The sequence below is a fragment of the Nycticebus coucang genome, chromosome 10, assembly GCF_027406575.1.
Source record: "Nycticebus coucang isolate mNycCou1 chromosome 10, mNycCou1.pri, whole genome shotgun sequence".
Lineage (NCBI taxonomy): Eukaryota > Metazoa > Chordata > Mammalia > Primates > Lorisidae > Nycticebus > Nycticebus coucang.
In genome coordinates this window covers 10,017,044-10,027,660 of record NC_069789.1, presented here as the reverse complement: position 1 = coordinate 10,027,660, position 10,617 = coordinate 10,017,044, and the positions used below count along the sequence as shown (strand labels likewise).

Genomic DNA, 10,617 nt, shown 5'->3' with positions numbered 1-10,617 from the left:
TGATCCTCGACAACCACATGAGAAGTTCTCACTGCTGAAGAATTCACCCTCAACTCTTCTATGGCCGTTCAATTTGGATACAAATTGCAAAGGTGAAAAGAGGTGACCTCATGAGGTGACTGAACATTAGAGCAATCTTTGTTTTCAAGTGTCATCTTCTCTTATTTTATGTAACAAAAGGGAACCATTTCTCAACTGAATTGTGACATGTGGCAAAAGGTGCATTTTGTATGGCAACTGCTGATGACCACCTCAGTGGTTGGGCCTAGAGCAGTGATTTTCACCTGTCAGAGAATCTTAGCTGTGCTGTGAAAATGTTTAAAGTTCATTAACTATTTTCAAAATGAGTTTGAAGCACAGCAAGTACATTCTTTTTTTCACTCCTTTTTTGGGATCAACATAGTTTAAGTGTGCTGCGTGTGCTGCGAGATAAAAAGGGTTGAAAAACACTGACCTAGAAGAACCTCCAAAGCACTTCCCCCAAAGCCAAAAAAGGTCATGGTCACTGTTTGGTGGCCTGCTGCCAGTCTAATCCACTACAGCTTTCTGAAGGCCCATGAAATTGTTCCATTGGAGATGTCTACTCAGAAATCCACAATGCACTGAAAATGGCATTGGTTTTCAGTGGGCCTAAGTCTTCTCCATGACAATATTTGACCTCAGGGCCCAAGTCTTCTGCATGGCAATGTCTGACCTCAGGGCCCAAGTCTTCTCCATGGCAATGTCTGACCTCAGGGCCCAAGTCTTCTTCATGGCAATGTCTGACCTCAGGGCCTAAGTCTTCTCCATGACAATGCCCAACCTCACATCATATAACCAATGCTTCAAAAGTTGAACCAATTGGGCTATGAAGTTTTGCCTCAACCATCATATTCACTTGACATCTCACTAACTGGCTACCATTTTTTCAAGCATCTCGACAACTTATTTTTGCAGGGAAAATGTTTCCACAACCAGAAGGAGGCAGAAAATGTTTTCTAAGAGTTTGTGGAATTCTGAAGCATAGATTGTTATGCTACAGGAATAAACAAACTTATTTCTCATTGGCAGCAGTGTGTTGATTGTAATTGTTCCTATTTTGATTAATAATGTGTGTGAGCCTGGTTAAAATGATTTTAAAAATTCATGGCCCAAAACAACAATTCCTTTTGCACTAACCTAATATATCGTGCAAACTAGATCACATGACATATAGGCAGCAGATTATATTTAGGCCATTAAATGTCAAATATCTGATTTTGAATCAAAAATTTCGTTTATTGCCAGGCACAGTGGCTCATGCCTATAATGCCAGTACTCTGGGAGGCTGAGGCAGGTAGATAGCTTGAGCTTAGGAGTTTCAGATCAGCCTAAGCAAGAATGAGACCCCATCTCTAAAAATAGCCAAGCATTGTGACAGGCACCTGTAGTCCCAGCTGCTTGGGAGGTTGAGGCAAGAGTATCACTTGAGCCCTAGAGTTTGAGGTTGCTGTGAGTTATGTTGCCATGGCACTCTACTGAGGATGACAAAGTGAGACTCTATCTCTAAATGCATAAATAAATAAACAACCCCCCCACAAAGTTTAGTTTATTGTATCTCTAACAAGCAGCTGTACACTTAAGCCAAGTATGAGCCTCAACTATCAACACAGTTTTGGCATCTTAACAGTAGCTTGTGTGTGCCAGCAGCAAAGAAGCCTGGAGAGCAAACAGTGATTGAGCAAGGCCATTTTCCATAGCTGGTTGAGAATTGAATATTTTTCCTTGCAAGAAGTGATCCAAAGGCTGGAAGAAGTGGCTGTCAGTTGGTGCAAAGTCTGGTGAATACGGTGGAAGACAAGACAGTTTTCAAGTCCAGCATCTGCAGTTTGAACAACAATGTTTGTGTGACATGTGGTAGAGCATTGTCTTGCAAGAGGATTGGAGTCAGTTGACCATGTCCACTGCTTATCACAAGCATCCTCATCATTTCCCCCAAATGGTTGCAGTAGACATCTGCTGTGATCGACTGAGCAGGTGTCAGGAAGCTGTTGTGGACAATACCAGCACTGGGCCACCAAACAGATATTATAAGCTTTTTTTTTTTTTCCCCTGTATGGTTCAGATTTATTTATTTATTTATTTTTTGGCCGGCGCTGGGTTTGAACCCGCCACCTCCGGCATATGGGACCAGCGCCCTACTCCTTGAGCCACAGGCGCCATCAATACTGAGTTTTGGACTGTTTCAGTGCTTCATATTTATCCAACCATTGTGCCAAATGCTTGCTATTGTCAAAAAGAATCCATTTTGGTGGGACCACACCTACGGTGCATCTTACAAGGGTACATGTGAAACTTACTAAATGTAGAATATAAATGTCTTAACACTATAACTAAGAAAATGCCAGGAAGGCTATGTTAACCAATTTAAAATTGTATATAAAACCAGCTCATGGTACCCCATGATTGCATTAATGTATACAGCTATGACTTAATAAAAAAAAAAGAATCCATATTTCATCACCCATAACCATATGGTATAGAAAGGGTTTGCCTTTATGTTATGACAGTAAATAAAGGCAAGCTTCCAGACCATTTCTCTCTGGAATCTCTTTGCTCATTTAATGCAGAAGCCATCTATCCATCTTCCTTTACCTTGCCAATTTGTTTTAAATGGTCCACTATTGTAAGAATAGTAACACCAAACCCTACTGCTAATTCACAGGGAGGTTGAGATGGCTTTGCTTCCACTACGGCTTTCGGGTCATCGTTATCCACCCTGGTCTGAGGTTGCTCAAGCGGTTCATTTCCAAGATTAAAATCACTAGAATGGAAATTCTCACACCATGGACACACTGTGTGTTTATCAGCCACATCCTTCCCAAACAGCTCGTTGATATTTTGAGCTGTCTGCACTGCATTAGTTCCACAACAGGAACTTATATTTGAAAAATGACATGAATTTTAGATTTAATCCATTGTTTCACAAAAACTGCTCTAAAAAAAATTGAAAGATTGCCTATGGTCCCAGCTACTTGGGAGGCTGAGGCAGGAGAATCACTAGGCCCAGGAGTTGGAGGTTGCTGTGAGCTGTGTGACGCCACAGCACTCTAAAGAGGGCAATAGGTGAGACTCTGACTCTACAAAAAAAAAAAAAATTGAAAGATCATCACAAGACAAAAGAGAGAATGAGATTGTACCTTCCCAATAAAAATAAAACAAAAAGTGTCAAAAAGAAATGCCAGAGATATTAACTGTCAAAAACTTAGTACTTAAGGGTGGTGCCTGTGGCTCAAGGAGTAGGGTGCCGACCCCATATACCAGAGGTGGTGGGTTCAAACCCGGCCCTGGACAAAACTGCAAACTTAGTACTTAAGGAAACTGGGTATTTCATACTTAATAACTATTAGTAGGCAATAGTGTAAACTCTGAAGTCAGAAGCAGTGGAAAAGCAAACTCTCCAAATGGAAGGTGGATCTCAGAACAGAAATTAGGATGTGAACTCTAAGTGCTTCCTATGGAAGACTTTCACTTAAAAACAGTGAATTTCCTTGAACATTCTTTAAAACTTTTCACAGATTTCAGTTACTCTATTGAGTTTCATGAAAACTGTAAGATAAGAACTTTGAACATTGTTATTTCTATTTTTCTCAGTTAACTAAGTTTTATAGAGATTATATGATTTGCATAGGATTGATAGGTCAGTATGTGGCAATGCCCAAGAAAAATCCAGCTTAAAAAAATATTTCTGGGGGCGGCGCCTGTGGCTCACTGAGTAGGGCGCCAGCCCCATATGCGGAGGGTGGCGGGTTCAAACCCAGCCCCGGCCAAACTGCAACAAAAAATAGCCGGGCGTTGTGGCGGGCGCCTGTAGTCCCAGCTACTCGGGAGGCTGAGGCAGGAGAATCGCCTAAGCCCAAGAGTTAGAGGTTGCTGTGAGCTGTGTGAGGCCACGGCACTCTACCGAGGGCGGTACAGTGAAACTCTGTCTCTACAAAAAAAAAAAAAAAAAATTTCTGATAATATTATTATTTTCATTTTCTCCATACTAAAAGAAGTAGACATACTGAAATAACTGAGTCAATTGTATTAAAAAGAAACATTTTCTGTATTCCTCATGGACATGGTACTAATACCTGTCTAAACAGAGTTAACGCACTATAAATTCAAACATGCAAAAGGACATAATCTGTACATGTCCATCTGATCCCATAAATAATTAATCAAATATGTGTCATTGTCCAAAACTATGTCCTTTTTTGATTTAGCCCTGTTTACTAAATATTCATGAGTGGGCTCAAAATATTACAATTTTCTAATTCTGAATTTCTGAAAATCATTATGAGATTCTTTTTTTTTTTTTTTTGGCTGGGGCTGGGTTTGAACCCACCATCTCCGGCATATGGGGCTAGTGCTCTACTCCTTTGAGCCACAGGTGCTGCCCCATCATGATATTCTTAAGAGAAAGAATGCTTTAGCAGCATGCAATATTACTAGTTACTCAAGCTATTGCTCAGAAATAAAATATATTTCTGGTCCAAAGCAAGCTAAAGACCTTTAAAAAGAGTTAAAGTATAATGTAATATCACAAAGTCGTGGAAACAACCCAAGTGCCCACCAATATATTAATGGATTAATAAAATGTACTATATCTTTACGATGGAGTACCACTCAGTGATAAAAAGGGCTGAGCCTACTCGGGAGGCTGAGGCAAGAGAATCGCCTAAGCCCAAGAGCTGGAGGTTGCTGTGAGCTGTGACGCCACAGCACTCTACCAAGGGCAACAAAGTGAGACTCTGTCTCTAAAAAAATTTTAAGAAGTGCTGAGCTAGTATCTTTGTGACAACCTGGATGGAACTGAAGATCATTCTTCTAAGTGAAGTATCACATGAATGGATAAACAAACACCACATGTCCTCAATACTAAAATGCAACTAATTGTTCAACACTTTGTGTATGTATTGAAGTAAAACTCAGTGAAAATCAAGGGGAGGTAGGGAGTTGGAAGGGATGGGTACAGTGAACTCTATCTGGGTGAAGGGCACCCTTACAACTTTGACTCAATTTGTACACCAACAAATTTTGTAACCAAAATGTGTGTACTCCCTAACATTCTGAGATTTTTAAAAAGTGTAATATAATAGACAATCAAGTTCTCACAACCAAGGAGAATTGAAAGTCAAATTAAATAGCATAATGTAGAGGATTTACTCATTGGCATTATAGTTCTTTATTTTGTTATTTGGATAATCATTTTCACCTTGTGGAAAGTTCATATATACATTTATGCCTAATCAGCAAATTAGGCAGTTGAAAAGTTATGTATGAGCACCTAATAATGTGCCCCAATTAAGCTAGATACTGTGAGTATATAAAGAAGGAGGTATAGGGCAGTGGCTGGGTCTCAGTGGGTAGGGCGCAGGCCCCATATACTGAGGGTGGCAGGTTCGAACCCGGCCCCAGTCAAACTGCAAACAAAACGTTGTGGCGGGTGCTTGTAGTCCCAGTTACTCGGGAGGCTGAGGCAGGAGAATCGTCTAAGCCCAGGAGTTGGAGGCTGCTGTGAGCTGTGACACCACCGCACTCTACCAAGGGCAATAAAGTGGGACAAAAAAAAAAGATATAAATATGAAGGCTACTACTTATCCTTCAAACCCAGGGTGGGAGGATGGGTTAAATATTTTTTTGTTAAATATTTATGTTAAATATTTTTTTAGAGAAACAGTATTGTTGTAAATGTGCTCTAGGAGTTCAGAGAAATAAAAGATTGATGTGGTTTGAAAAAATTTAAATAATAGAAAGCTTTGCTGAATAAAGTTAGTGAAAAATATAAAAACATGGGGGAGGTGGCAAAGAAATCTGTTCAACTCTTAAAATAATAATTTAGTTTTTATTTATATGTTTATGTAAGAATTTAATTGTATTAGTATCACCTACCAATACTGAGACAAAAATATAATGTAAAATGAAAATCTGTATTGATTGCAGTAAATCTGAATATGGGTCTTTTACAAAAGTCATTGAGAAGATTAACTCCTGTCTTAGTTTTTTTCCCATTTTTTTGATGTCCCTTCACTCATATTTAATTTTTAAGATATATACATATTATTTCAGACCGAAATTTTTTTCTAGACGCTAGAAATATATGGCTGAAAAAGCAGTTCTTGTCCTCAAGAGGTTAAAGTTTGGTAGGTGGAAGCAAGTAACCGAAGGAAACCTCTTTCCAAATCAAGACAAGAGGCTGTAAGAGTTTTGGGGCTACAGAAGTGGGAAAGCTTCAGGGAGGTTTCCTGCAGGACAACCAGGAGGGGACAAATGTGTGTCTGTGGGAGGGTGAATGTTGGGACAAGGTCAGAGGAGGGAAAGGCATTCCAGAAAAAGAAAGTTAGTCTACAAAAGGCACAGAGAGTGAACAGTAAGCCTGAGAGCAGAGCTGGAGTTTCCCATGCTTGTTTCAAAGTCCTTCGTTATTTTTGTGGAGAGAGAGTCTTTTTTTTTTTCTTTTTGTTTTATTGTTGGGAATTCATTGAGGGTACAATGGAGAGAGAAAGTCTTTAAAAACAAATAAATAAACCATATTGAAAATGAAACTTAGATATTAATGAATGCTAAAGATTACTTTTCTGTATTTTTGGGTGTTAACCATTGACTGTATACAAATGTATTCATTTTATATAAGCAGCTTTCCTCTCTCGTGAGTCATTTTGTGATGGCCCAGTTGTTTTTATCAAGTTTCAAATAGATTTCTGATCACATCACCAAATAAATCTCTTCTATGGAAAGAATACTTTTTTTTTAATAAAGAGGAATATGTAGTCAATTTACTTTAGGATTTCCTGAGAGATTATAGAACCATAATTAATAAGAAGCATTAAAAACACTGCTGATAAAATCACTAAATACTAAAACCTTGTTTTTCGAAAGCTATAATTTACAGCTGACAGTTTACCAATTGCTTTTACATAACATCACGTCGTTTAATTAGTACACATGTGCACTAATATGTCGTTTAAGATTAGTTTTAAAAGTACTTGTTTGAACATTTGGCATGAATATTAGGCATCAAAGGTCTTTAAAAAGAAAATATTCTAGTAAACGCGCCCTTAAAATCAGACAAAAATTTAACATCCTGCTATACAGCCGGAGTTTCAGCAATGGTTTAGAACTTCCATTGCAACTTTAACCGGAGGTCACGTCAAATATCACAAGTAAGAACGTTTTCGTGTTAGTTGGGCCATCTGGGCACGTTTTGGTTGCCATGAGAACCTTCTATTTTGTATTAGAAATTGCAGCCTTGACGACGCAATGTTTGCGCCTATTTTGCACGTTTTTCTCCAGCTATTCTTCCCCGCCCGTAATAATAGTCAAGCGGCTCTGGTTTCCTCTTGCACCCGGCCCAGTTTTTCCGTTTTAGCTGCAGCTGTCCTAGGCTGTGCTGTGGCGCTCTGGGAGAGGGCGGCCGGGGCCGCACGGGAGGAAAGGCGGGGCGGCAGCGGGGCAGCGCAGCCTTTCCGCAGCCGCCCGGGCCCCTGCCCCGCGCAAGGCGGGCGGAGTGGGCAGGCGGAGGCTGGTTCTATCTCGCCCTTGGGAGCCGAGCTCTAATGCTGCTTTTAAATCTACAGTTAAACACAAAAATCGAGCAGTGCCACGTCGTGCCAAGAGGATGGGAGGGGGCGGGGTGCGTGTTGTGTGTTGTGAGCTGTTCCCAGAAGGATCGGGACCTCAAGATTTAGTCATTTTCCCAGGTGCAGAGAAATCCTGGCTCAGGCCTAGGTTCTGGAGAGACAGGACGCGGCCGGGAGGAGGCAGGGTCGTGCCCGCGGGAGGGTCGCGCGGGAAGCGGGGCCGAGACCGCGCGGAGCCTCCCCAGCCCCCAGCCGAGGGTCTCCCGCCCCGGGGCTCGGAGCGGCCCCTCCTCCAGCCGGGCCCGCGGCGGGGGCCGGAGTAACGTTAGGGTCTCCCGGGAGACGGGCTCCGCACAAGATGGCGGACGAGAGAGAGAGAGAAGGTAAGGCGGGAGCGCCGAGGGGCGGCTGCCCTCGCCGCCCGCCGCGACCCCGGGCCGCACGCGGGAGCCCCGGGTGGGGCCGAGCCACCCTCCATCTTGAGCTCCCACCGCGGGGAGAGGGGGGACTGGCTAGGGGCACACCCCGCCGGGAGGCCGGCGTCTGGGCTCCGCCTCCCTCGCGCTTCTCCCCCACCCCCGCCTCCGAGGCCGCGCCGGGCTGCGGCGGAGGCGTCGCCAGGGGGAGCTGATAATGGCGTCCTTGTTCGCGGTCGCGGGAGGCGCCCGCCACCTCCACGCCCTCGCCGGGGTCCCGGGGCCGCGGGCGCCGCGCCGGCCGCTGTCCAGGCCCGGGGTGGGGGGCGGGGGACGGCGGGCTGGGTGAGGACAAGTTGTGGCCGCCGGAATCTGGCAGGATCCTCTCCGGGGGCGCCGAAGTCCCGCCCGGGCCCAGCCTGCCGGCGCCGTGGCCACCATTTTGCGTCCTTAGTGAGGACCGGGGAGGATGCGGCCTGGAGGTCCGAGTCGCTCCCTTAGCGCCCCTCGGGAGTCTGAAGTGCCTGTCCGGCGGCCGTGCAGTGCCCACAACCCGCCTGGTGTCTTGTCTTAAAAAAATACATAATAATAATAAAGAGGAAAAAGCAAAACCGAGCGGAGACGGAGTCGGGCCGCTGCGCGCCGGCCGGGTCCCTCCCGCGGCCCCGGGGACCCGCCGGACCCGCCGGTCGCCGCCTGCGGAGCGGGGACCGCGCGGGTCGCCAGATCGCAAGGGTTCATGAGTTGCCGCCGCGGAGACGAGAAAAACCGACTGTTTACGTTTATTCGCAAGACCTTTAACTTGCTTTAAATTATTCAAAACCTGCTCTGTGGTTACCAGACGCTTACTCAAAATAATTGTGTTAAGTGATGATCAGAGACAACCCCAAAACAAAAAACGACACCCCTTGAAACAGTAAGGGAAAACACCTAAGAAACAAAATAACATTCCTTCTTTGTTTTCCTTCTGGGGTGCTCAAAAACACTTGTGAACGAACCATTTTTCTCAGCGTGGGATGAAGGGTAGTCAGGTCAACAGCTAATATTTACAAGGGACAAAAACAAGCCTGCGATTAAGGTGATGCCTAAATGAGCAGGGGAAACAGGTGCAACTGTGCCAGCTAGTTATCCACCTAATAATACCAGGAATCTATGATTGTTACATAGAAGTATTCATTAGAGAAGTCAGTATTATTTTACAGGCGTTACCTTTTACTAAGATGTCCTTAAAACTATCATGTTACTTTATCTGTAGTCCCAGCTGCTCCGGAGGCTGAGGCAAGAGAATCGCTTAAGCCCAGGAGTTGGAGGTTGCTGTGAGCTGTGTGAGGCTACGGCACTCTACCGAGGTCCATAAAGTGAGACTCTGTCTCTACAAAAAAAAAAAACAAAAAAAAAAACTTTATCATGTTGCTTGAAAAGTAGAAGATACCTATTAAGAAAAGATTAATTTTAAAACTTGCCTGGAAAGCTATGAATTATTTTTATTTATTAAATTCATATTTATTTACCAAAAAAGGGCACTATTAGGAGATAAACTAACAATTACGTACTTTTTTTTCTTTTAGAACAGTAGTTCTCAACCTTCCTAATTGCCACGTTGTTACAAATGGAACAAAGGGGTCACGACCCACAGATTGAGAACCCTTGTTTTAGAAGATTTGATAAGTCAGCATGAGGAAAAATGAGAAAATGCACTGGAGTTTGGTGCAAATACAGTATCTTTACTTAAAAAAATAGATCGAGAGCTTTCTGGATTTTTTCAGCTTTTTTGACAAATAACTTTTCAGTTTAAATTAGTTCAGAGGAAGATACAGTTCTCCCTGTAAGCGAAGAAGGAGTACCTGCTGTTAAAAACAGGATTGCCTTCATTCAGTTGACCTAAATGTAAGGCCTCTCATATGGAGGGTATTCTGCTTAGAATTTTGGAAGATGTAGAGATGAAAAGGACATTGTCTTTGGTCCCAAGAAAGGTGAGATTAGTAAGAGAGATAATTAACATATATGGGCAGCGCCCATGCTCAATGGGTAGAGCGAGGCCACATACACCTAGGCTGCTGGGTTCAAGCCCAGCCTGGGCCAGTTAAACAGCAATGACAACTGCAACCAAAAAATAGTACCATGGTAGAGTACACCATGGTACTCTACCAAGGGCGACATAGTGACACTCTATCTCCCCCCCCCAAAAAAAAAAACATATATGGGAGGAAATAGCTGGGTGGAGCAGGTATTATGCCAGAAGTGTTATATGCCCTTTTGGTCTGTGGACAGAAGCCTGAATGTCACATCCTACGCCTGACCTGCTGAGACAACCCCAAAACATATCTGGACATATCTGCCATTAAAATTTGAGAATGCTATCTTATTTATTCATGATAGTTTAATGAATTAAAGGGCATGATGAAAGAAAGGTATTTTATGAGAGGATACATTAAATACTTCAGTGTTTAAGATATTTATATGGACATATTCCACTTCTATTATATTTGATTCTCAGCTCTGAAGTTTCAAAAATTACGTTAGAATTGACTAGGTTTTGGGATTCACTCAAGTTAACTAAACTCATGAAACACTGATGTAGAAACCTGAATGAGTTATTAGTTTAGATAGGGTTAATA

At 43.0% G+C, this 10,617-nt stretch overlaps 1 protein-coding gene across 1 annotated transcript in view; it reads left to right on the top strand.

Annotated features, from left to right (window-relative positions):
* Nucleotides 1-7,810: 7,810 nt before the first annotated feature.
* Nucleotides 7,811-10,617, top strand: part of EFCAB2 (EF-hand calcium binding domain 2) — a 108,370-nt gene continuing 105,563 nt past the window's right edge. The window contains exon 1 of the mRNA XM_053607807.1: nt 7,811-7,966. Coding sequence (XP_053463782.1) covers nt 7,942-7,966 — 25 coding nt within the window. The 5' untranslated portion in view covers nt 7,811-7,941. The remainder of the gene's footprint in view (nt 7,967-10,617) is intronic.